Source organism: Carcharhinus amblyrhynchos, chromosome 26, assembly GCF_965287045.1.
Source record: "Carcharhinus amblyrhynchos chromosome 26, sCarAmb.v2.hapA, whole genome shotgun sequence".
NCBI classification, from domain to species: Eukaryota; Metazoa; Chordata; class Chondrichthyes; order Carcharhiniformes; family Carcharhinidae; genus Carcharhinus; species Carcharhinus amblyrhynchos.
Window position 1 is genome coordinate 39,821,053 of NC_137349.1, and position 27,759 is coordinate 39,848,811.

The following is a 27,759-nucleotide window of genomic DNA, read 5'->3' on the forward strand; positions in this document are numbered from 1 at the left end:
ACTGGAGGGTCTCAATGACATTATTGTTACTAGAGAGGTGGTGCTCGACAGACTGGAGGGGCTGATTGTGGACAAGTCGCCAGGACCGGATGGAATGCATCCGAGGGTTCTGAAAGCAATGGCGGAGGTGATAATGGATGCCTTGGTGGTTATTTTCCAAACATGGCCGGATTCCGGGGAAGTGCCGGAAGATTGGAAAACGGCTAATGTTACGCCGTTGTTTAAGAAGGGTGCCAGGCAAAAGGCGGGGAATTATAAGCCGGTTAGTTTAACGTCTGTTGTAGGTGAAATGTTAGAATCCGTCATCAAGGAGGAAATAACGAGGCATCTTGAGAGGAATTGCTTGATAGAGCAGACGCAGCACGGTTTTGTTAAGGGGAAGTCGTGTCTGACAAATTTACTGGAGTTCTATGAGGATGTGTCTAGGGCGGTGGATAGAGGAGAGCCGGTGGATGTGGTCTTTCTTGATTTTCAGAAGGCGTTTGACAAGGTACCTCAAGAGGTTATTGCAGAAGGTCAGGGGGCATGGAGTTGGGGGTAGGGTGTTAGCGTGGATAGAGGATTGGTTGTCAAATAGGAGGCAGAGAGTGGGGGGTCAATGGGTGCTATTCGGATTGGCGGTTGGTGACTAGTGGAGTGCCCCAGGGGTCGGTGCTGGGTCCTCAGCTATTCACCATTTATATAGATGATCTGGAGGAGGGAACCGAGTGTATGGTGTCGAAATTTGCTGACGACACCAAGATTGGTGGAACGGCAAATTGCGCGGAGGGTGTGGAGTGTCTACAGAAGGATCTAGATAGGCTGGGCGAATGGGCCAGGAAATGGCAAATGGAATTTAATGTTGGCAAGTGCGAGGTGGTCCACTATGGTAGAAAGGACTATTACTTACGTGGCGAAAAACTGCAGCAGGCAACGGTGCAGAGGGACCTCGGGGTCCTTGTGCATGAGTCGCAGAAACCCAGCTTGCAGGTGCAGTAGGTGGTCAGGAAGGCGAATGGGATGCTGGCCTTCATAGCGAGGGGGATTGAATATAAAAGTAGGGAGGTCTTGCTGCAGCTGTATAGGGCATTGGTGAGACTGCAGCTGGAGTACTGTGTGCAGTTTTGGTCGCTGTACTTACGCAAGGATATTTTGGCCTTGGAGGGAGTGCAGAGGAGGTTTACTAGGCTGATACCGGAGTTGAGGGGGTTGAGCTATGAGGAGAGGCTAAATAAACTAGGCTTGTACTCGTTAGAGTTCAGAAGAATGAGGGGAGATCTCATTGAGACATATAAGATGATGAATGGGATGGATAGGATAGAGGTGGAGAGACTCTTCCCGCTCAGAAAGGACAGTAGGACTAGGGGGCACAGCCTCAAGATAAAGGGGGGGGCGGTTTAGAACGGAGTTGAGGAGGAACTTCTTCACTCAAAGGGTGGTGAATCTCTGGAATTCTCTGCCCGTTGAGGTGGTGGAGGCTGCCTCGCTAAATATTTTTAAGATGCGGGTTGATGGGTTTTTGATAAGCGAGGGGATTAAGGGTTATGGGGAGAGGGCGGGAATGTGGAACTGAGCCACGACAGATCAGCCATGATCTTATTGAATGGCGGGGCAGGCTCGAAGGGCTAGATGGCCTCCTGCTCCTATTTCTTATGTTCTCTGTTCTCGAATCTTCCATCCTGACTCTTGTCAGATGTGGATGCCTCGTTTAGGTTGTGAAGCTACCACAGCAAGCAGACGCTGGCTGTGGCTTGGTCTTTGCAGAGTTTTTAAAGAGTGGCACTTTGTAGTGATGGTGAGGAATGGCTGGTAATTAAAACTGCCTGAAGTCACACATTTAACGATAATTGGAAGTTTTGAGCAGCAGTATGAATAGATGGAAGGTGGCAAGTGTTGATTACAGTCAGTAATGTAACTGGCATTTCTAATATTGGCTTTGAGGCAGCACTGGGGCATTTTGTGGAATCTTTTCTGAAGAAATTAAATGGATTGAGTAGAATGTATGATGTAGCAATATTGTCTGTGGAAAGATTTAGCTATTGTAAATGATACAGGCAATTTTAAAAATGTTTTGGAATCACAGTTTGATGTTTTCTTGCATAACATTGATTATACCCACATGCAATTCATTGAAGGTATATCATTTGGTATTTTGTGAGAATGGTGAGAACTGACTTGATAATTGCAAGTTCATCCAACTTTTTTCTGCCTGCTTCTCTCTATAGCTCTTTCTGTCTCCATTCCTCCCCTCATCTTTCATCTTGCTTACTTGCCCCCGTTATGCTCTCGCTCCCCTCCTTGTTTTCTCTCTCATAAGAACATAAGAAATAGGAGCAGGAGTAGGCCATCTAGCCCTTCAAGCCTGCCCCGCCATTCAATAAGATCATGGCTGATCTGTCGTGGATCAGTTCCACTTTCCCGCTTTCTCCCCATAACCCTTAATTTCCCCTGTCTATCAGAAACCTATCTACCCATGACTTAAATATATTCAGCGAGGTAGCCGCCACCACTTCAATGGGCAGAGAATTCCAGAGATTCACCAGTCTTTGAGTGAAGAAGTTCCTCCTCAACTCTGTTCTAAACTGCACCACCCCCCCCCAATTTTGAGGCTGTGCCCTCTAGCTCTGCTTTCCTTTCTAAGAATCTCTCTACCTCCACCCTATCTAGCCCCTTCATTATCTTGTAAGTCTCTGTAAGATCCCCCCTCAGCCTTGTAAACTCTAACGAGTACAGGCCCAGTCTATTCAATCTCTCTTCATTAGCTAACCCCCTCATCTCCGGTATCAGCCTGGTGAACCTTCTCTGTACTGCCTCCAAGGCCAATATATCCTTTTGCAAATAAGGGGACCAAAACTGCACACACTACTCCAGTTGCGGCCTCACCAGTGCCTTATACAGTTGCAGCAAGACCTCCCTGCTTTTATATTCTATCCCCCTCGCAATAAAGACCAACGTTCTATTCGCCTTCTTGATCACCTGCTGCACCTGCAGACTGAGGTTTTGCGATTCGTGCAAAAGGACCCCCAGGTCCCTCTGCACCGTAGCATGCTGCAGCTTTTCGCCCTTTAAATAATAATCCCTCCTACTATTAATTCTACCAAAATGGATAACCTCGCATTTGCTAACATTATACTTTCTCATCCCCTAAACACACACGCACTTGTTGCCTTATGTCTTCTCACATAAGTTACTTAAGAAATAAGAGCAGATGTACAGCATTCAGCCGTTAGCTTTTTTTTTCCCCCTTCCTCATGTCTGTTTGTGTGTATTTGTATGCATGTGTGTCTCTCTCGCGCGCGCTCTCTCTCTCTCTCGTGTATATCCGCATCCTTCATAACTGAGCTTGGTTTCCACTGAATGTCCAGTTGCGAATCAGCAGTGCCAGTTTGATGTTCCCCTGTTCCTAAGCAAAGATAAGTAATTATTGCACATCATTCCACTCGAAACTCTCAATAGTTCACAAGTTCTCGTTAGTAAGGTCATAGAGATCTATATAAGCATCTGGCTGCTGTACAATGTTTCTGTGCCTCTCTGTCTCTGTTGGTGGCAGGCTAAATACTATACTTACTGCTGAGCTCAGTGATTTCAATTTAACAACAGAAAACATAGAATGACAAAGTGTAATTTAAAATCCATCAATCCTGCCCCTTCTACAGACATGAGAGGGTGTGGAATAGGAGGTTGTTCTGCAAAATGAGCCGATGGTTTTACCCTGCTCCACTGAGGGTAAATGTTATTTATGAATGTGAAATTCTACTTGGAGTTTTCTGTGGCCATTGTGCCACCAGAAGTGGGAGTTATCCCCCTCCAGGAATTCAGCAAGTGAGATGGGCTGTTGTTTAATGTTTCTGAACCTGGTGAACTTTATTTCATCTCCATGGTGACTGAAATGTTTGCTCCTCCTATGGGCATTATTACATAGAACTGCATGGAGCTTCATGAAGTGTACAGTCCAGAAACAGGCCATTCAGCCCAACTTATCCATGCCGATAATCATGCTCCCCACGAGCTCCCTTCCAGCCTCTCATCATATCAGCATAACATTTAATTCATTTCTTCTCTGTAAGTTTACATAACTTCCCTTGAATGTATCAATGCCATTTGCTGCAGTTGCTCCCCGTGATAGTGAGTTCCACATTCTAACCACTCTGGATTTAGATATGTTTCCTGTGTTCGCCAGTGAGTATATTAATGACCTGTTGTATTTAAGGTTTCCTAATTTTGAATTCTACCTGGCGCAGACGTGATGGCTTGAATGGCCTCTTTCTGCATTGTAATTGTTATGTGGAAATATTTTCTCAATGTCTACTTTATCAAACTCTTTCACAATCTTCAAGATGCCCATCAGGTCATTAGGCAATTGAGGCTTATGTGACTATTCACATACCCTAACCCTAACCTGGTGTTCAGGGTGCATATTGAATGCATTGTCAAACCTCAAGTTGTCTTCCCTTTATTCCTTCAGAGTAAAAAAGGTGTGATGTTTAATAAACAGTGCAGTGTCCATGGTGTCATCATACCTGTAAAATGCCGCCAACTTTATTTGTCACAGTATCAGCAGGAGTTGTCAGGTGGTTCTTTGAAAGAGCTGCCCTTTAGTCCCATTGCCCTGCTGTTTCCCGATAGCCCTGCAAGTTTCTCATTTTTAAGTATTTATCCAATTCTATTTTGAAAATTATTATTGTAATTGCTTCTTTCAGTGGGAACAACTCACTTATGTCTTAAGCAAAACTCTCCTTATCTCCCTTTTATTTGCCATAAACTCAATGGATCACTTCTTTCTCACCTCACAGATTAATCCAGTGAGTAACCCAAGCAGACAGGAATACCTGAGTATTAGAACCCTTTCTCGCTTAGGTTGCTGATAGCTGTTTATAATTGGCCTGTGCCAGAGAGAGGGATGCTGCTAAGGTGTTCCTGTTGCTAACCTTCCTGGAATACAGGCGAGTTGATTGGGTAGGGACTGAAGCACCTTGCAATCTTTTATTTGCATACTTCACTCTGCCACCTGAACGAAGGCTAAGCATTGACTGGAGCTCGTAAGCGTGTAATCAGCTTTCAAAAGCAGTGGTGAGAAAATTGCGACTGATCCATTCATACCCCATCACTCTTTTTTTCCCTCTGGGTCAGCTGGAAGGATCTTGAGTGTCTGAGTTTTTCAAAGTCTAGCAGGCAATGCCAATCTGCTGTTGGGGACTCTTTCTCCCAGGTTTTCCTCCACTGTTCCCTGCAAACCTTTTGACTGAAATAAAATCGCTCCAGAGGGAGCAAATTTTAACTCCGTATTGAGGCTGAGATTTAAAATTGGCACGCCACCATTGATCCCAGCTATAGCTGCTGCTGGAGTATAACTGTGTTCTCCTGCACAGACAGCAGTGCCAACATTTATCACTTGGCTCAGAAAGAGAGCTCAAAGACCATCCCTCCCTGGCATTGCTACTGATGAGCACACGAGCATTCTGCCAAGGTCATCTCTACGCTCATTTGGATTTCTGGAAACAGCAACTTCAAGCCTCCAATTTGCAAAGCTGACAGAACACATTTAACAGTAGACATATATTTTACACAGCCCTGATCAGACTTATGCAATTGGCTGCTGTCTGTAAGTGAGACTTGGCCATGCATTCCCTGTGTTTAGTATTCTGAGCATTAAAGGAGAATAATTTAAGAACTGGAGAATTTCTAGCAACAGGACATGGGGGCACAGTGGTTAGCACTGCTGCCTCACAGCGCCAGGGACCCAGGTTCAATTCCCGCCTGGGGTCACCGTCTGTGTGGAATCTGCTCATTCTCCCCATCTGCGTGGGTTTCCTCCGGGTGCCCTGGTTTCCTCCCACAGTCCAAAGATGTGTGGGTTAGGCTGATTAACCATGCTAAGTTGCCCCTGAGTGTCATGGGATTAATAGGGTAAGTATGTGGGGTTACGGGAATAGTGCCTGGGTGGATTGTGGTTGGTGCAAACTCAATGGACCGAATGGCCTCCTTTTGCACTGCAGCAACTCTATGAAACTCTAGGACAAGGTTTAGACACAGCATGTCCACTCTATCCTGCTTTCTCACTATATCCCTAAATCTGGTCTGTTCAAAAGTGGCTTCAGCAGCCTTCTTGGTAACTGATACCATGAGCCTTTTTCATTCTTACCCTTTAACGAATGCCTGCTTGACATCTGAATCTCTTATTATGAATATTTACCTGGGCCAACTTTGTCAAGCTCCTTTCCTAATCATGTAAATGTCATTTAGTTTACAATTAAAGCCTGATTTTTGAAAAACGGCCAGCCTAAAATTCTTTCCACACTCCTCAACTTAAATTCCTGGTGTCTGGAATTATCGTGGTTGCTAATTGCTGCACCCTCTCGGGACCTTATGGTCATTTTGTGATCAGAACAGCACGGTATCTAGATAAGTCCAACCAGCACCTTATACAATGCAGCTGCCTTTGATCTGTAATTTGGGACTGTTTTGCAATGAGTTGAAAGTGTTATGCGATAAATGCAGTAAGAAATAAGTGGTCCATTGGGAAGCTGCAGTCCAATCTGGTTATAATCTGGATGCGGTCTCCTGCTTTTCCATTGTGTTTTCTTGTGTGTTGGGTGAATAAACTGAAGACCTGATTAGAAAACCCTGCAGAACACAGCTGTTATCTGACTTACTGGGTAGAGGTGCTGGCCGAGGGGGTACAAATCCAGGAAGGCCTAAGATTCAATTCCTGGTCTGTGTTGAGTTAGCTAGTTCCTGCCAAGTGTCAGGGGGGCACACTGAAATTCACGTCAACACCCTTGGACGAAGGAGCATGTAATTTTAGCCAGGGTTCTCATTTCTGAGTGCTATATTGTGTGGCCAGTTGGCTAAGGTATCAGAAGATTGCTAGCACCTGTGGAGCAATACCACAGATCGCGTTAGATTCTAAAGACTGGGGGGTTGTGGGGGGGGAGGGGTAGAAAATCTTAGTGAGGGAGGGAAAGAGAGTCTGCCAAGTCATGGATGTTAAACAGCTACAGAAAATTTACTTTAGACTATTAACCACAAGGTGTATTTAATGGGCTGTATTGTCAGGGCATTACTAAGCCAGGAGTTTGGAATTTGAGAACTACTACAGACTCCCTTGCCCATTTTCCCAAAGTCCACAATGTGGTTTCTTTAAACCCAAGTGGAGAAGATGTTGATGTAGTCATAGCAGCAGTGCCCTTACCCCAGTTACTTTTTTAGAAAGTGTATTTGATCTGAAGTAGTGCTTCCCTAGCATGGCAGTACACATGCTGACACAGAGCAGGCTGACAATCAGTGCACACCCAACAGCTGTTGTTAGGGAGATTAAACATTACCAAGCACTGAGTAAAAGTCAACAGCAGCTAGTGGATAGATTGAAAAATACCTCAGGTATATCAGCAATCTGATCTCCAGGTTTGGTGTGCTTCTGATACTTGTATGTTTTACTGCACGTTGCATCTCTCGCAACGTTCATTTGTTCACCATCCTCTCTAACCCTGTTTAGTTAAGTGTTTTAGATTCATAGACTAGCCCAGGAGCACTACATTTCAAAATTCTCATCCTTATTTTCAATCACTTCCCTGGCTTTTCCTCTCCCTCCCTTAGCCCTACAGGCCTCCAAGATGCCTGTGTCCCTTTAATTCTTTCCTCTTGTTCATTGTGGATTTTCATTGCTGCTCCATTAGAAGCATTAAGGCTGAATCCTTGTCTTCTGGAATTTCCCCCTTTAACTTCTCCGTATCTCTCTCCTCCTCTCCGATGTTTATCAAACTTTATCTCATCCTGTCTGACCAGGCTTTTGATTGCCTGTCCTGATAAGTCTATATGTAGCATTAATTTGATGATAGTCCTATGAAGCTTTATTCTGTTAAAGCCACCATGTAACTACAAGTTATTGCTATTGTTGTTGAATGCATGATGTATATTTTCTTGTAAACAAGGTAGATATGCATTTACTCCTGATTAACCGCAAGAAGACTTTGATATTTCTGGACACCCAAAGTGAGCTCGTGGCATGCAAATGGACGGGATGATTTTATTCTATTTTTCTATCACTTGGCTCACAGTCTGTAGCAAGAGAAAAACAATTAACAGCTGTTTGCTGCAATCCATGATTTATGGTGAATATATTTCCAACATATTGAAGAGTTTTGTGCTAAGAGTATTTTTAAAAATATTTTGTGCACTTCTCAATTTCACTGTTTCTGGGCTGAGTGGGAAGTCTGTGTTTCCATTGAGATGACAGGAAAGTCTAAAGTGATGTGAGCTAGTGTCCCTTTTTTCCGTATACTATCTGAACCCCTACACTGCATATTTGATGGATCAGAAATAGTGCTGTGTCTGCTTTTGTATATCTTCAGTTTCATCTGCTGGAGTATGTCTTTTTCCTCATCTACTTTCTACTTGTCCACCAATTACCGACGCTCAAAATTTTCTCTCCACGTTCTCCAGCATTCAGCTGTTATGGTCCCTATTCAGCCTTAGAGGGGGATACAGTTCTGTAGTAGTATCACTTTTTAAACATTCATCTGAAATAAGCAGATTGCCATCTGCATCTAGAAATCAAATGGCAAGTTAGCATTTGATGCTTACTGATCTTGAAAAGATTAGATCGCCACAAATCCTGGGCTGTGATATTTGAGCCTTGGCTTCACTCCTGGCCTGCACTTTTCATTTAAATTTTATTCTTTTGGAAGTCGTCTTCAACAGCCAGACTATTTGTCTGCATGCCCTTAAATAAACCCATACCCACTCAACCAAACCCTCAACCAACTTGCCGAGCAACCACATGACTCAACCAGCTGAACCCACAGACAGCTCCATTGAAAGTAGCAACCATCTGTAGGTATGTGAACGAGGATTAACTTTAATTAGGAGAAGAAATTAATTAGTTTAAAGACCCAAAAGATAGTGAAAATTTCCTTTGACCTCCTCAGTTTCAACCGGGGTGGGCCTGGGTAAGATGGTCTTTTAGGGACTCGATGCAGACTCACTGGGCCAATTGACGGTCTCCTGCGGTGGAGGGATTCAGTAACCGCAGAAAGCCATTCTGCAAGTGTGTCACCCAGAGCCCTTGTACTTCATCTGTACCAACTGATCTATCTACACACATGCAGAATCCAACTTCCCGCTCGGCTTTTAACTGCAAGTCCTCCAGTGAAATGTTCGAGATGTTGCTGTCATGTTTTATCAGTTTAAAATGAGCAGTTTAAATCCACTTTTAAAAAAAATACATCTGTACATCAATCTCTTACTTTTCATTGCTGCTAAAAATGTACTTAATCAAAGGATGTGGAAGAAATGTAGGAAAGGCAGCCAATGATTTTTCTCTCTATACTTGTGCCACTGAGAGCTATACGATGACTGTTTAGGGTTGCTATATATGGCCATTGGGGTGGTGCTGGACTCTGTTGAAAGGCATGTTGTACAAAATGGGATTTATTTTTGTTTGATGGTTTGAAATATAGCCTAGGTAAACCGCCACAGACAAGTGCTGATTCTTTGAAGTCCAAGATGGGATTACGGTTCTTTTCCCCCAAGGCAATTATCTAGTACTTGCTGTTAGAGTACGAGGAGTTCTTGTGGTTAAGTGGGTCCTCCATGTGGCAACCATCAGTGCACCGCCCCGTCTGAGTGTATAGTCTGTCAATCACACTTTAGCCATTTTGTTTGGAGGGTGAAGAGAGGGTTCTTTCCAAGAGCATGTGCAGTTTTGGAAACAGAACCTTCCCATTTCTTTGCATTGATCTGTGTCTGCCTTGTGACTGGGCACAGATTGGTGTCTGCATCTGGCACAGCATGTCTGGGGGATGCCCTGGCATCTCTAGGAATTGGAGATTAATCTGCAGCCCAGGAGAATAATGATCGGAACATTAAAAAAAAGTACTTTAAATTTTCTTTGAACGCTTTTTTGTTAGAAGTTGAAGAAGGTGGGGGAAATGGATTGTTTTGATGGACAACCGCAAAAGATCCAAATGTCTTGAGCTGACAGTGCACTGTGAAGATGAATGTATAGGGTGACCAATGGTGTGAGTGTGGAGGGCGGTGGGGGGTGGACCAGTTGAAAGCAACTAGTCGAATGACAACAACCCCAGAATTCATGCAGCTAAAGTGGCTTCACTGCCTCTGGCTCAAACTAAAATCTCAACCTTTTACCTCTAAGAACCTCGCTTCAATAAAGGTAGCTGTTGGGCTGCCTTTTCTGTTTGTGAGTCATCTTGGACTCTTCTAATCATTGTATATCTTAGCTGTAGGATAAGCTTCAGTGACTACGTAGACACACACTGACACCTCAGATAACCTGTCGAGCTGTTGTCCCTGATCTGCTTACCCCAGACATCGATTCGCCACTCTTAACACAAGAAGTAAAGGGTTGGCATTACAACCAGGCAGCAGTTTTGTTTAAAATAATAAACTTTAAATCCTTAACAGTCCCACCTACCTACTGCTTGGTGAAACTCATCAACGTCCAGTGGGCTGTAGATTCCGTAAATTGGGCAAGTGCAGATGAAAATGGTTTTGTGTAAGTGTGCGTCGGCCATAGCTGAAAGTACAACAGTCTTCTTACCTACATCGTCGAAGGGAAGAAGCTGTATTTCCTGCGTTTAAAAACAAATTGCAAATTTGTCAGTTGTTGTTTGTTCTGGAGATTCCAATGCTGAATTAGTCCAGTCAGTACGTGAAATAGAAGTTCCAGACATAAATGGATTGTAACAGTGTTATTCAAACGTAAGTGTGCATTTTATAAAGAGTAGCAGATGTCCTGGTGGGAGTACAACACTTCCACCACACCTCCCAGTAAAAATATGAGCAAATTAGTTCAGTTCCATTTTGTCTCAGGCTTTTTCCTTATTTTTTCCCTCCCATCTTTGTCATTAAAATGTTGAAAAGTGTTCCTGAATTCTAACCACTTAAGTTAAAACTGCGGGAACACTTCTTAGATTCCTCACGTTTTTATTCCGAGCACCGGCAAGCCATCTGACCAGAACTATTTGAAAAATTGAAGCATTCTAAAATTAAAAGCTGTAAATGGCCCCAGTTGGGCCTGTTTGGTAGATGTTTATTTCCCTTTCCTATTTTGAAAAGCTTACAATCTGGTTTTAGCCACTTGTCGGTTTTAGTTGGAAGTGGTCCAGCTGGTTGTTGGCAGGGGAGCTTTGCTGACTCCTCTGGCACAGTACACCCTATTTATTACTGCACCCAATTTTCCCCAAGGAGAATGGACCATCGAATTTCACTCCCTGTGGTTCCCTTTTCTGCCGAGAGCCTCTTGCGTGCAGCTTGTATTCAAGTCAAGTGTAAAAACACCGTACAATTCTTTCATGCTCTCGGGGCAACACAAGGCTCTTTACAGCAAATTCACAACTTTCGAAATGTTTTTGCTGTTGTAATGTAGGCCATGCAGCAGCCAATTTGTTAGCAACAAGATCTCAATCCAGCACATGCCAGGAACCTGAGTAATGCCTTTATTTATACTTATTTTGATGTTGATTATTTTGTGGTGATCAAAAGAAAGTGCATTGGTGCTGTTGAATGGGCCAGTTTCACTTCTGCATTTTCCTGAGTGATGATTTTTTTTGCTGGTGTGGACAACCATTGCTTTGACAGAGAAGGCTTTCCAATCCAATGCCTGCAGAATGCAAATACGAGTATTTCAGTTTCTGTCGTCTTGCACTGGGAGGATCCAGTGCTCATTAGGCTGCCCCGTACAGGTCTGATTCCTCCTTGCTGCAGCCACTGTGGGGGAAAGTGCTATGCCTGCCCCTTCACTGGTTCAGCAACTTCCCATCCTTCGCAAACAGTGTCTGCTGGCAAAGAAGGGCCTTAAACTTCGAATGCAAGCCTGACGTCGCCTTGGCGCGCAAGTGCTTGGCCATAGCTAATCATATAATAGTTTGTTAAATTCCACAATGTGTATAAACATTGAGATACATAAAGATCTATGATTCTCATTTTCTGCCCTGGTTGCTGAACATAAAAGATAGTATGAATAGACTATGAGGTCCGTTGAGCCTGCTCTACCACAGCATTTAATTCAAAAGGTTGCTGATCTGCCTGAACCTTCCTGCCTCCTCTCAATTCCTAGAGACACCAGAAGTCTGTCTGTCTGTCTCGAAAAGACTCAGCAATGGAGCATTTGCACCCCTCTGGGACAGAGAATTCCAAAAATTCAAAGCTATGAGTGAAGAAATTTCTCATTGCAGTCCTAAACGATTGACCCCTTTTCTACGGGCTGTGTGCACCTGCTCCCAGCTCCCCAGCCAGGGGAATCAACATTTGTGTTGACTTTGTTGATCCTATTCAGAATCTTGCCTCCCTTCTAAACTCTGGAGGATACCCAGCCATTCATCATTGGACAATCCTCTTATGATGTGGAGGTGCTGGCGTTGGACGGGGGTAAACACAGTAAGAAGTCTCACGATGCCAGGCTGAAGTCCAACAGGTTTATTTGATAGTAAACTCACAAGCTTTTGGAAATGCTGTTTCTTCTGTAAACTGTGTGCCTTTATATGCCCTTCTCTGATCAGAACCTTCCACATACCTGATGAAAAAACAGTGTTTCCAAAAGCTTTTGGGTTTACTATCAAATAAACAGGTTGGACTTTAATCTGGTGTTGTGAGACTTCTTACTGTGTCAATTCTGTCATCCTAGGGACTAATCTCGTGACACTTTGCTGTGCTGCCTCCAAAATAAGAATGTCCTTTCTTAAATATGGAGACCAGAACTGCATAATACTCCCAATATGGTGTCACCAGAGCCCTGTACAATTGTAACAGGGTTTCCTTATTCTTGTACTCCAGTCACTTTGCAATAAAGGTCAACATGTCATTTGCCTTCCTAATTGCATGCTGTACTTGCATGCTAACTTTGTGCTCTTTGAATGCACCCAAGCCTTTCTCTGAACATGAACACTTACAAGTTGCACAACTTTCTATAGCTTTTCAATTCTTAGACCAAAGTGAAAAGTTTCACGTTGTCCCACATTATATTCCATCTAGAATCTTGTTGCCAATGCACTTAAGCTGACTGTATCTCTTTGGAGCTTCTTAGTCCTCTTTGTGGCCTCCATTCCCATTTAGCTTTACATCATCCACAAACATACATTTTTTTCGATTTCTTCTTCTACGTCATTAGTGTAGATTGAAAATCGCTGAGGCTCCACTGCTGTCTGATTCTTTGAGTGTGGGTATGCCGGCGTTGGACTGGCGTAAACACAGTAAAAAGTCTGACAACACCTCGAAAGCTTGTGAGTCTATTATCAAATAAATCAGTTGGACTAAAACCTGGTGTTGTCAGACTTTTTACTGTGATTCTTTGAGACCAGTGGACATGGCGCCACCAATTCACAACATACTGCCACTTTTAGCCACCAATGTTCAAAAACGTATTGAGCCCAGCACAGCGGTTCACTCCCATTAATACAGGATGGAGTAAAGTTTCACAAGGCGGCAACACTGCATGACTACCAAGCAAAATATTTCTACTCAGCAAAAAAACTAAGTTGATTTTATTCTTATTCCATCACGGATGTGACCTGGGCAGTCGATGTTGAGGAGAAGCATTTGTTAAACTTTGTGATATCGGTATTGTGCCAAATAGAATGGCGCGGTAACTGGAATTTCTGAGTGCTACCGGGTCAATTTGGGTACAGCTAGCCAAGCCCCGGTGGAGCTGATGTTGCCTCATTTGGCCCACCCTCAAGTGTTAGCTCATTTCTTCATTTTTAATTAACTTTGCGATGCCTGACAGAATCGCAGCGTTGAATCTTGCATTCGGTTTCACACCAAACAGTTCAGATTAACGATCAGTAGTGGAGGGAAAATTTTTAAATCCATTATCAAGGACTTTATAGCGGAGCATTTAGAAAGCAGTGGCAGGATAAGACAGCATGGATTTATGAAGAGGAAATCTGTTGGAATTCTTTGAAGATGTAGCGTTGGCAAGGAAGAACCATAGATGTGGTGTATTTGGACCTTCAGAAAGTGTCAAAATCCCGCGTAAGAGATTATCATGCAAGATTAAAGTATATGGGATTGGAGGAAGTATGTTGAGATGGATAGAAAACTGGTTGGCAGAGAGGAAACAAAGGGTGGAAATAAATGGGTCCTTTTCAAATTAGCAGGTAGTTACTCGTGGGGTGTCACAGGGATCGGTGCTGAGACCCCAGCTATTGACAATATATATTAGTGACTTGAATGAGGGAACAAAATGTAACAAAGTTTGCAGACCATACCAAGTTGAGTAGGAGGGTGAATTGTAATAAGGATGCAGAGACCTTCATAATGATCTGGACAGGTTGGGTGAGTGGGCAGATCAACGGCAGATGCAGTAAAATTTGGATAAATGTGAGGTTATTCACTTTGGGAGCAAAAACAAGAAGGCAGATTACTACCTGAATGGCTGTAAATTGGGAGAGGGGAGTGTGCAGCGGGACCTGGATATCCCTGTGCACCAGCCGCTGAAGGTAAGCATGCAGGCACAGCAGGCGGTAAAGAAGGCAAGTGGTACGTTGGCCTTCATTACGAGAGGTTTCATCCACAGGAGCAGGAATGTGTTGTTGCAGCTATGCAGGGCCTTGGTGAGGCCACACTTAGAACAGTTTTAGTCTCCTTTCCTAGGGGAAGGATGTTCTTGCTCTCAAAGGAGTGCAGCGAAGGTATGATTCCGGGGATGGCAGGACTGATGTATGAGCAGAGATTAACTAGGTTACATAAGAAGTAGGAGCAGGAGTAGGCCATCTAGCCCTTGGAGCCTGCCCCACCATTCAATAAGATCATGGCTGATCTGAAGTGGATCAGTTCCACTTTCCCGCTTTCTCCCCATAACCCTTAATTCCCTTGTCTCTCAGAAACCTATCTACCCATGACTTAAATATATTTGGCGAGGCAGCCTCCACCACTTCAATGGGCAGAGAATTCCAGAGATTCACCACCCTTTGAGTGAAGTTCCTCCTCAACTCCGTTCTAAACTGCACCCCCCCCCCCCACTTTACCTTGAGGCTGTGCCCTCTAGTCCTGCTGTCCTTTCTGAGCAGGTTAGGATTGTTTTCACTGGAGTCCAGATGAAAGAGGGAGGGATCGCATAGAGACTTACAAAATTCTCACAGGACAAGACAGGGTAAATGCAAGGAGGATGTTCCTGACAGTGGGGGAGTCCAGAACCAGGGGTCACAGTCTGAGGATTCGGGGTGAGATGATTTAGAATGGAAGTGAGGAGGAATTGCTTCATAGGAAGTAGTTGATCCCAAAACATTGAATTTATTCAGGAGGCTGCTGGATACAGTACTTGGCAAATGGGATCAAAGGCTATGGGGAGAAAGCAGGATTAGGCTATTGAGTTGCACAATCAACCATGATCATGATGAATGGTAGAGCAGGCTCGAAGGGCCAAATGGCAGCCTCCTGCTCCTATCTTCTATTTTTCTATGTAAAAGATCTAGTTAAAAGCTCACGTTAATTGAAAGTCAACACCTTGTTAGTGGTACTCAACCAGCAAGCTTGTCCTGCTGTTGCTTCGCTTGCCCTGCTGTTGCTTTGCTTGCCCTGTTCCCATTTCAACAATCGATGCACCCCTTCGGGAGTGTGTCAGGTAACGCAAGCTTTGTTGTACGTATTTGGATTGCAGGGTTACTGGGAAACGCTGTCCTTCAACAGCATCTTCCGAATCCGTGACCTTTTTATCACCTAGAAGGACAAGGGCAGCAGATACATGGGAAGACCAAGTTCCCCTCCAAATCTCTCTCCATCCTGATTTGGGACTATCGCCATTCCTTCACTATCATTGGGTCAAAATCCTGGAACACTTTTATCTGATAATATTGTGGATGTTCCTGTAACCCATGGCCTGCAGCGGTTCACACTATCTTCGCAAGGACAATTGGAGAAGGGCAATAAATGCTGACCAAGCCAGTGACGCCCACATCCTGTGAAAGAATAAGTAAAGCACCCTGGATTATTCCAGACATGGCAGCCTTGGCCTTGAATGGCTAGCATGTCAATACGGCCTCTAAGTGTTTGTTTTATGTATTAAACACGCACACAACAAAGCTTATGGGGTTATTGGTGTCTTTAGGAGAGACTGTACTGCCAACAGCTGAAATGATCTGTTGGGAAAATCCCTTTGAAATGCAGCCATGAAAAGAAGCGATTTCAGATGCAGTTTTTGAGAATGCATGCAAACTGCTCACAGATGTGAGGTTGCGGGAAAGGACCTTATTACAAGACTTTGAACCTTTCAAACTTTATATATCTTACTGAAGAAAGGACCCGTTACCTTTGACTCCTGTGCAAACAACACTTTGATTTTAAAATGCTCACCTTTGGTTTCAGATCCCTCCATGGCTTTGTCCCTCTTCATCTCTGTTATCTCCTCCAACCCCGCTACCCTGCAATATTCAATTCTGGCCTTTTGTCCTTTCTCCATTTTAATTGCTCTTCCCTTGATGGCCCTGCTGTGTGCTGTGTAGGCCATCAGCCTGAGTTTCTCTGACCCTTGAACCTTCTCTCTTTAAGATGCTGTGGCTATAAAGGAGTACAAAGACAGGTTGAGCAATATCAAGACAGATGAAATTATCCACTTTGGCAGGAAAACTAGACCAGAATAATATTTTAAATGTTGAGAGACTGCGGAATTTTCAGAGGGACCTGGGTATACTTGTAAGCAAACCGCACAAGTTTAGCGTGTAGATACAGCATTAAAAATCAATTCCCGTCTCCATTACTCCATTGTCTCAGCCTGATGTCTGAATAACTTTAATAATGAGGAAAGCAAATGTTATGTTAATCTTTAATAGTAGTGATAGGAACGTCAAAATAAAGAAGAATTTTTAGTGCATTTAATAAGTATCTTGGCGAGTCCACACCTGGGGTACTGTGTACAGTTTTAGTCTCCATGTCTAAGGAAGCCATGATGTCGGGATGCTGGCACTGGACTGGGATGGGCACAGTAAGAAGTCTCAAAAACCACGTTAAAGACCAACAGGTTTGGAAAGCTTGTGACTCCAAATAAACTGGACTTTAACCTGGTGTTGTGTAGACGACTTAAGGATATATGTGCATTAGAAGTATAACAAAGGCTTACTAGGCTGATTCCTGAAATAAGTTGAGACGAACTTGCATATACTTGGCCTATGTTTGCTAGAAATTAGAAAGTGATCTAATGGAAGCAAAAAAATTAAAGTTTTTGTTTGAAAGGCAAAATACTGTAGATGTTGGAATCTGAAACTAAAACACAAAATGCTGGAATAACTCAGCAGGTCTGACAGCACCTGTGGAGAGATAATAGAGCCAACGTTTCGAGGCTGGCCGACCCTGCGTCAGAAGGGTTCTGTTGAAGGGCTACCCTGACTCAATGTTGTCTCTATTCTCTCTCCAAAGGTTTTGTTTTTTTTGGGTTATGTGAAAGACCGTGAAAGCTTTCGAGACCAAGACAGAGAGATTCTTGCTAGGTGGTGAGATCAAGGGGCAAAGTCATGATCTATTTAAACAGTCTGAAGAAGCTGAATGGCCGATTCCTGCTCTCTTTGTGGAATCCTGAAACCATCTCTTCTCTTTCACTCAAAGTAGTCTACTCCAGGGTGAATCAGACTGCTGTTGCAGCCACTTACAGGTTATAATGCTGCCTTAATGTTTCTTCCTGTTGGAATTTCAAGTTATATTGTTGGACGCCAGTGAGTTTGAACCAACAGCTTGGATCTCTGCTTTAACTGTCCTTGTGATGTGTTTGCAGGATGTGCGTTGTTTAGCCAGTGTTGCTTTGATCTTTACTGGCCTTGCAACAGCTGTCTAAGGTGGGGAGTGACAGAATAACTTTACATAAATTGTTGACTCTCTCAAATTGGAGAAAAGGTTCCCAAGTCTCTAATTTTGGAATGATATTTTTAGTTTTGAATTTGGGAGTTATTCAGAAATTGAGCTGGGACAACAGCAGTAATGGAAAATGGAACAAATTCCTAATGCTGTCAAGCGTTTCTGATCAAGAGCAGCTAAGTTCTTTCTAAATCTTAGATGGGCGCTCTGTAGTCCACTATACTGACCATTGCACTTGGTTAGGATTTTACTGTTCTATCCAGCATGGAAATCTGAGCAGGTGATGGGCAGACAATGGAAAGATCTGCTGACCTTGGATAGGATTTTACTGTGTGGACACAAGCGAGGCCACAAAGCCCTGCACCCTGTGTCAGCCACCCACAGTGTGCCAGAACTGGCAGGTTCTGTCCACTGGGCTTATTATTTCTCATGGGAAAGAAAGGAAGGTTTCATCCCATTGGTCTAGATTGGACTGAAACTCCCTCCGCCGCGTGACAACACACACTATTTAAATCCATGGTAATATCCAACCCTGCAACAGTGGAGGAGTGAGAATGAGGAGGAGTAAGCCATCCCTGAGGATGAGTAAGCCATCCTAAAATTGAGCATTCCCAGTAAGTAGCTGAGCCATACAGACCGGGAAGATTTGGTTCCTGGTTTGTGATGATCTGACGAAGGTAGTAGGGCGTTTGAATTGGCTGTCGCCCTCCTGAGCCAAGGAGGGCAAAATCAGTCAGTGATTCCTGGCCATTGTCTAACAACTCATGCAGTGTATGGGGAGATGAACATCTCAGAGACTGATCAGACTTGGCCATTGATACCTCTGGGCAGAAAATTGCTTTGAAAACTAGAAGTAAATGTTGCATAAAGTGTAGCTGGGAGCAGCAGAGCTCAAGACCATGGGAGCTTGATACCCTTGGCTTTAGGTGTGATCTGCACCTGGTAACGTTAACACTGTGTACTGCTCATTTGACTGGACTGATGTGATAGGGTGTAATACTGCACGGCTTTAGGGATGAGAAAGGAGTGTTTATTTGTTTTGTGTGACTTCTAATAGAACCCGTAGTAAATGATAGAGAGTGTATATGATGTGCTGCAGCCCACAAGCCCATGGAAGTTGTTATAAAGGCTGCAATCTACCCAGTGTGGTGTAGGGAATGTGTTTGTATGAGGTGTTCTGTTGTGTCTCGGTTTGGATCATGTATTGATGCCGCCTTTTGATTCTATCTTCTCTTCCTCGTTTTTGTTTTGCAGACTACCAACTCCGAACACAATGAGGGGACACTGTGCCTGAAGAGTCACTGGGAGGGGAGGATCCAGTTCAGTGGATTGTGTAAAAGTGTTGGGTGTATTCGTCATGTTTCAGGTCTCTGCCACTGCACCGTCTTTCACAAAGAAGATTAAACATTTCAACTGCGCTCATCCAAGTTGCTGAAAGAAAAACAGGCAGTATTTTTTTTCTATTCCTCACACGTCATCGCCAAATCTTCCTCTTGCTTTCTGGTCCCTTTGGACAATTAGATTCTTTCTTTGTTGACTTTTTTCTCTCTCAGCACTCGGGCGAGTTAAATGCTGGACTGAACTTAGACTTGGAGTGCTGCCAATGGGTTCTAACTTTTGTTGCTGTTGCTTAGCAGTTGTATTCTGATGTGAGTGAGAATTTTGTTGGCTGACAGTTGTGTGATATGTGTTTTGTCTCAGTCCCCAAGCACTGAATTAATGCATAAGTAACCAGTGGTCATAATGCACTCCAAGGAGACCTCAAATCCCCATTAATTAAGGAAAAGTATCTGCAACACCACAGAGAAAACATTACCCTCCTCAAGTATAGATATGCATTCCAAGATTTGTCCAACTATTTGTTTTCCTTTTTCACACAAATATAACTTGATTTTCAGAATGAAATCAGGTAGCCAGTGTCCCTGTAAGAAGGTGTTTGCTCCAGCCCAGGTGGTTTAAGAACCACTGTAGCCACCCCAGACCTTTCCATGTGTCATTTTGACCGGCACATGGATTCCCTTTGAAATCTAACATCTATTTCCCACCACGTTCTACCAAATTAGATTATACTGGCACAGGTCGGAGTCTGCTCAATATTAAACTTGGAGCAAATTTGAACCAAAAACGGACTTGGTCTCCACAGAAAGATTGACACATTTTCTCTTCCCAATTGCACCCCTTCATCTCTCTCCCTCTCTCTCTTTTTTTCTCTCTGTTCCCCCCCCCCACCGTCTTCTCATCTCCTCCTCCCCGGTCTCCCCTGCCCTCCCATCTCTCTCTCTCTCTCTCTCTCTCTCTCCCCCCCCCCTCCCCGTCTCTCTCTGTCTCTCTCTCTCCCTCCCTCCTCCCTGTGTCTCTCTCTCTCTCTCTCTCTGTCCCCCTCCCCTGTGTCTCTTCCTCCCTCTCCTCCTTCCTCTCCCTCCCCCTCCCTCCCCTGTCTCTCTATGATTCCCTTTCTGCGCTGCCCATCAGAGGCACCTGCCAATATGAAATGTCTCCTCTACTGTATCAACGTCCTGTCTGATGAGCACGCACACTGATTTTACATTTGAAGGGGAGACCTATTGGAGCTTTTAAAATAAATCTTGCTGTTTGAAAAATACCTGAAAGAGCTGCTGGAGCCAGTTCCTGCAATCAGACTCTGATTGTGAGCTATTCCTCATTACTAACTAGCCAGAGATCTCAACCAAAGGCTGATGTGGCCCAAATGTAGGGCTGATTCAGATAGCAGGTCACATTAAAAATACGTGTTCTCAGCAGTTAACTGTTTTATATTACCTTTTTTTTAGTGTTTTTGCACGCGTGCGTGTCTATAAAATGTTTAAAGAACAGTGTTAGAACAAGCGCTGATGAACTGCGTCTGATATGGTTGTTGGCTGGCACAGAGTCATTGATTCCGGGACCAGATTGATCCATCCAGCGTCCTGTGCAAGTGATCTGTTGCTGGAATCTGCTACACAATAATGCAACAACCTAAACGTCTCCTGAAACCGCATGTTGTTGGGTTTAGCTAAGAGGGACATCAACAGCTACACGTGCTGACTGCGTGGTATAATTCTGTACTGCAGGAAATGACAGCTTTAAAGATCATCTACACAACTTCCCGACGGATTCGTGTGTAAAGTCATCACGTTACTGGGTCAGATAAAACAGATGATTGCGGGTTTGATCCTCGGTTTGTACTGAGTTACCAGAATTTGGCTGAGACAGTAGTGGTAATATTTCAACTGGCCTGTCTTGGAAAGTGGGAAGCCTTTGGCATGGGGCTCCCATTTCCTTGTTATCACTCCTTAAGCACACAAACCTTAAAATGCAAACTGACTGGATTTAGCTCAGCCATGATTCCTCCTGTGGTTGAATATCTACAGACAGACAGACACACACGCACGCACACACAAAGCGCTGCCATGCAGGTGAGGTATCAGGGAGCTGTCACTACATCTTCCCATGTAAGTTGCAGTGGTCCCCTACGACCACTGCAATTTACAGGGCGGAACGTTAGCACTGCTGCTTCACAGCTCCAGGGACCCGGGTTCGATTCCCGGCTCGGCCACTGTGGGGTTTGCACATTCTCCTGGTGTCTGCATGGGTTTCCTCCCACAGTCCAAGGATGTGTGGGTTAGGTTGATTGGCCATGCTAAAATTGCCCCTTAGATCCTTAGCTTAGAGGGATTAGTGGGTAAAATATGTAGGGATCTGGGAGTAGGGCCTGGATGGGATTGTGGTTGGTGCAGACTCGATGGGCCGAAGGGCCTCTTTCTGCACTGTAGGGTTCTATGATTCTATGGTCAGCGCAGGGGAGTGACACTTCATTACTAAGTCTACATACACATGGAACCAAAAGCCTGCAGTAAAAACCCACTGATCATCTCATTGTAGGCAGCAGTTGGTCAGCTTACAGAATGCAAGTGAGACTTTTCAGTCAGTTCTCATCCTGCTCTGTAGCTGGGTCTCGTTGTACATCTGAAACTGGCCTGTCACTGTGCCACATACATGACACTGGCCACAGTCATGGAGAACAGGGCCTGATCGAAAATAAACTGAGTAAGTGAAGAAAAACAAGCAAGCAGCATACCAACGTACAGGGTGCAGTCTAAATTGGGTGTCTGAGATATCAATTCTATCTATGTGTGCTGAATAAGGTGCTGTTTTAAATCACATCATCTTCATCCCTCAACAGTTTATGGTCAAGATATTCACCTGTGCATTTACCAGAGATTCCCTCATTGAACAGTAACTCCTCAACACCATTGTCCAAGGGTTTTGAGCCAACATCTCACTGAAGATACGCCAGAAAGACCCTGGGACAATTCAGGGCCGATGTCCCTTACCCCCTACTGACAAGATTCAGACATAGATCCTCTGCTATGCTGAATTTAGCCAGGGCCAGAGTAGGGGTGGCACAATTGGCAGCAGTGAACCTGGGTTAAGAAGAGAGGGGGATGAAACAAGATAAACTGCTCACTTGCAAATAAACCTGCTGGAAGTATGGGAATTTGCATGCTGTGACATTATCAAGCACGGTTCTGGTGACCTCCACGCGCAGTGAGTGTATTGTTAGCAGTTGTTGTCAAAGGTGACGTGTAAACACGTGTGTGATGTGTTAGAGTACTTCCTCTCCCTGGTGAAAACATCAGTGTTTACAGGCGAGAAGGCAGCACTCAGCCTTCTAACTTAGCGTTGCATAGTGTAGTTATGTAAAGTACAGTGTTTGGAAGGATATGTGTGAAGGAGCACTGACAGATGCATTGCTGTGTTGGGTATGGCTTTGGACTTTGGCTGCACTGTTGCCAAGTTGTTAATTCCAGCCTCTTTGCTAATCGTTGGACAGTCACAGCCCATATGACAGCCTAGTTGCTTAATACCACCTAGCATTGGTAGTGTGCAAGCCAAGGATGATGCATTATGTGGGGCAACCAATAAAAAGAAGTGAGTTAAAAAGAGAGAAAGTAATTATTATTTTGCCAAATCTTCTGGAGTGGTGTGCCTCTGTACAATCTAAGGAAATAGTAGGGTTAGTTCTTCAGATTCATTTATTTCTCTGATGCTTTGAGCTGACTGTTGATAAGACACAATTTAATAGCAATGCCGAATGATTTGAAACAGTCCAGACTGTCCTCAGAAAATGCCAATTGGGCGACACGGTAGCACAGTGGTTAGCACTGCTGCTTCACAGCTCCAGGGACCTGGGTTCGAATCCCGGCTCGGGTCACTGTCCGTGTGGAGTTTGCATGTTCTCCTCATGTCTGCATGGGTTTCCTCCCTGGTGCTCCGGTTTCCTCCCACAGTCCAAAGATGCGTGGGTTAGGTTGATTGGCCGTGCTAAAATCGTCCCTTAGTGTCCTGGGATGCTTAGGTTAGCGGGATTAGCGGGTAAAATGTGTAGGGATATGGGGGTAGGACCTGGGATTGTGGTCGGTGCAGACTCGATGGGCTGAAGGGCCTCTTTCTGCACTGTTAGGGATTCTACGATTCTTTCTGAAATAGTGTCTGGAGCTGGTCTATATTATTTCACAATTCCGGGAAATGGTAAATCTTCCCCCTCCAAGCTGGTTTGTGTCGAGGGAAATTACCTTTTCTCACTTGTTTCAGCATGCGTAAGGTGACTGCCTTGTATTGTTACCCAGTGAGGGAGAACTGTGCTTGTGGTGTAACTGTTCTTTACATACAGCTAGTGAACTGAACTAGCAGAGGATCTTACACTGTGACCACGTGTAGCACTCTCCTGTGGCAGTCTGCAAGGATTCCTGAAGTGAAACATGCCTGGAATTGGTATGACAGGGGAACTGTTAGTGTTAACAGTCTACTACATCTGCTTTAAGTATTGGAATATTTTAAACTAGCTTTTAAACAATAATCACCCTGATGTTCCTGATTTTTTTTTTAAAGGAAACGTAATGACATAAATCAGAAAGGATTCATTTTAGATTCCTATAATTTGAGTTCCCTGAAATAACTTTTACTTGAAGCATTCTTTAGAGGGTTGCGAATTCTGAGGATAGATGAACCCCAAACTGTGCTAACTTAAAGCGTGCCATAAGTTACCACTGAAGGCAGCACAGTCTGATTCCATCTCACCACAGCTTGCAGCTGTACAGTAGGATGAAGCATTCTATTTCTGTACCCAGAGTGAGCCAAAGATTCATCCAAAGTGGTGATTCTTTGTTACTGACTCAATAGTAATTGGCATTGGTCATTCCTACAAGAGTAGCCGTGTGCTCAAAGGCGCTGTGATCCCAGTGAGGAAGTGGCTATTTTTAGAAATTTGTATAAATGTACTTGAGGTTAAAGGGAAAAGATCAGTCAACGTCACTGCCCCTGCTTTCTCTCTACAAAGGCTCCACATGCAATATGCATGTGTGCTGCGTCTGTTGTGCGTAAGAGTAAATGATGTGATACTGGCCCTCCTCCATGTTTGAATATCCCATCAACATGGAATGCCAAGCTTCATGAACTAGCGTTTAGCCTCTTGGGCAAAGCGTGAGGGGACCCCCAACACTCCAGACGAGATAAAAGTTGGAGATAGATAACGTAGAGAACTGTACCTGACATTTTCCATCAGCTGAATTTGGTTGTGTGTAGCTCAGTTTGAGGGTCCTGTCTTCTCTGAACTCAATGATGGTGGGAGAGAGTGTTGTGGGAGTCTTCTAGACCCGTGATCTCCAAGGTGGACAGTTGTGTACCCTGAGATAACTCCAGCTTGTTTGATTAATTTCTTTGGGGAAATCATATTGTGTAGTGTTTAGTATTGTCTGCGAACTGTGACAGTTTTGAAAGTTGCAATTTCAGAAAATGAATGATGGTTGAAGAGACCATGTCTCATGATAAGTTCTGGAATATTTCCAAAAATGTTACCCTTGTTCACCTGTTACAAAGAGCAAAGCCAGAAGCTGCTGCCTGTCGGGGAATACCTGTCCTTTGGAGCTGCCAGCTGTTGGAAGCTATTCCAGTAATAAACTTATTTAATTGGAACACTCTCTTTCCTGGAAGTCCTAACTTGGGCTGTGGGGGGAAGCAGAATTAGCCTGTGCGTTCAGAAGTTTGACTTGGTTGTGCTCACTCAGGAACAGTGCATTATATTGTGTCCAGTATGTTTGGGGTCTGGTCTCGGGAGTGCTGTCTCCTGCCATTGAGTGCCAGTCTTCTGTGGACTTTGGCTGCTCCAGAGGATAGATAGTTCCTTTCGTGAGGCTGTTCAGATGCCTGGGTAAACCAATAGATGTGGCTCATTAGGTTTCTGAAACCTTTTCCTTTTTCTGCCTGTTACTGATGTTCATTCACCTTCCTTCCATGATATCAATTTATCATATTATTTACATGGTCAATAAAAAAAATCACAAAACAGCTTGGTTTGTGTATGTTTTAAATGGAACTGATGGGTAAGATGTACCAACCCAGTAATACTGTGACATGTATCTTGATGTAACAGTAAGATGTGTTAAATTCATCTTGCCATGATTGGCAGCACGGTAACACAGTGGTTATCACTGCTGCTTCAGCACCAGGGACCTGGGCAGCACAGTGGTTATTACTGCTGCCTCAGCACCAGTGACGTGGGTAGCACAGTGGTTAGCACTGCTGCCTCAGTGCCAGAGACATGGCTTCGATTCCAGCCTTGGGTCACTGTCTGAGTGGAGTTTGCACATTCTCCCCGCGTCTGCGTGGGTTTCCTCCAGGTGCTCTGGTTTCCTCCAACACTTCAAAGATGTGCGGGTTAGGTTGATTGGCTGTGATAAATTGCCCCTTAGTGTCAGGGGTCTAGAAGGGTATGTGTGTATGGGTACAAGGATAGAACTTGGAAGGGATTGTTATTGGTGCAGACTCCTTCTACACTGTAGTTTCAATGAACATGTTAAATACACTAATTGGAGCGTACGACGTATCTTGTAATAACCTTTCTAGGTTTTATGCATTTCTCCAATTTGATTTAATAAAATTCAATAGTTTAGAATTTACAGAAATGCTAACTCCATTGCCCTACACTTGGGCTCATCTCATTAACTTGGAACAAGCTGAAACCCAGAAAATCAAATGAGTACAGTGATCCCAGATGAAATTCCTCCTGGACATACCTGTTCCAAGGTGGAACCCTGGCTCGATAAACCGTAACTTTCATTTTTTTGTTTAGAAATGTGGATGAGTTGCAAGACAGCTGATTAACTTTTAACAAAAGAATAAACCTTGAATTGAGTGGCTTGACAGTCCATTTCAGAGGGTGGTGAAGAGTCGTCGCTGTGGCTCTGGAGTCATACGTAGGCCAGACCAGTTAAGGGCGGCAAATTTCCTTCCCTAAAGAGTGGTGAACCAGGTGGATTTTTCTGACTGATACTTTGTGGTCACCGTTGTGGACAACAGTTCCCAATCTTATGGATTGATTTCAAATTCCAGCAGCTGCCGGGGGTGGGATTTGAACCCATGTCCCCAGAACATCAGCCGAGGCCTCTGGATTACTAGCCCAGTGACATTACCACCATCTTCCCCCACTGTTTTACAGTATCAGCTGTGGCTCAGCGAGGAACAGTCTCATGGAAGAACGTTGCGAGTTGACTGACGCGTGTGATGTCGGCTGACATTCTAGGCAGTGCTGCGGAGCTGCTTCAAGGTAGAAATTAAACTGACCTCGTTCTCTCGAGCAGATGTAAACGATAGCGTGGCACTATGTCAAAGAGTAGGAACGTCGCCCCTGGTGCTCCAACAATTATCCTTCAACCGCTACTTAATTATTATCACATTGCTGCACGTACCCCTATGCTCTGCACAAATTAGTGTTTCCTACATTACATGTACCTTAAACAAAAACTTAATTGCAAGGAGTTATCCATGGTATCCTGGCCGATATTTATCCCTTAATCAGTACCCAGTATGACATTGCTGTTTGGAGTCTGTAAGTTGGCTGCTGCATTCCTATACTGACTATACACAAATGAAAAGTGCCAAATGAATGGAAGTCTTTTGGATGTAGAGTGCAAGGTGTAAATGGCGCTATTTAAATGGGCCATCGACACGGAACAAATCAGGGTCTCTCTCCGAAACAAGTGGACAAAAAAAAAAAATTGGTTTTAAGAATAAACCCATAATTTGTGACGTAGGGGAGAGAGAATGCTGGATTGAAACTTCACCAGTTTCTTTATGTTGATGTGGTTGCCATGGTTACTTTGTTAGTTGTCAACATCCTTTTAGGCAGTATAAGAGACTGGTTGCTCATTTTGATGCGTCAAGCTCTCATGTTTCTGTCTGTGGTTTACAAGAGGCTGCATTATTCTGCTTTTTAGCCCGCACCTTTTTTTTTTTGAAAATGTATAAACAATGCAGCCATGACGTCACAGTTTAGGAATGTGATGTGACGCAAGCAGTTTACGCTGGGCTTGTCGGAGCGTTGTGCAATTCAAAGATAGCCCATAGCCACGATTGCAAAATCGTATTTCTACCATTTGACTCAACACTAACACACAAATGACAAGGGTACCATTGAGAGATAAATGCCCAAGTCACTGGGGAAATCGTGATTGGCCTGAAATGTTAACCCTTTCCCTCAACAGATGCTGGCTGACCTGAAATTTTCCAATGTTTCCTCACTTATCACCAGAGAAATGCACTTGTTTCTATTCATAGAATCCCTACAGTGCAGCAGGAGGCCGTTCGGCCCATCGCGTCTGCATTGACCACAATCCCACTCAGGTCCCATCCCCGTAACCCCAAATATTTACCTTAAGTAGTTCCCCCTGACACTAAGAGGCAACTTAGCATGGCCCACCCACACAGCTTTGGACTGCGGTAGGAAACCGGAGCGCTCAGAGGAAACCCATGAAGATGCGGGGAAGATATTGAAACTCCACACGGACAGTGATTCAAGCCGGGAATCGAACCGGGGCCCCTGGCACTGAGAGGCAGCAGTGCTGGCCACCGTGACACCCCAAATTTTAAGTAATGTGTCTGATCTTTTTGCCGGTTTAGCGAATCTGAATCTGTTTGTGCTCGTGA

The 27,759-nt window shown here is 44.2% G+C and overlaps 1 protein-coding gene across 1 annotated transcript in view; it reads left to right on the forward strand.

Moving 5' to 3' along the window:
* Positions 1-19,998, forward strand: part of LOC145358505 (AP-1 complex subunit mu-1) — a 109,725-nt gene extending 89,727 nt beyond the window's left edge. Inside the window, exon 12 of the mRNA XM_080212621.1 lies at positions 19,033-19,998. Within this exon, the coding sequence (XP_080068747.1) occupies positions 19,033-19,055 (23 nt within the window). The 3' untranslated portion in view covers positions 19,056-19,998. The remainder of the gene's footprint in view (positions 1-19,032) is intronic.
* Positions 19,999-27,759: the final 7,761 nt, after the last annotated feature.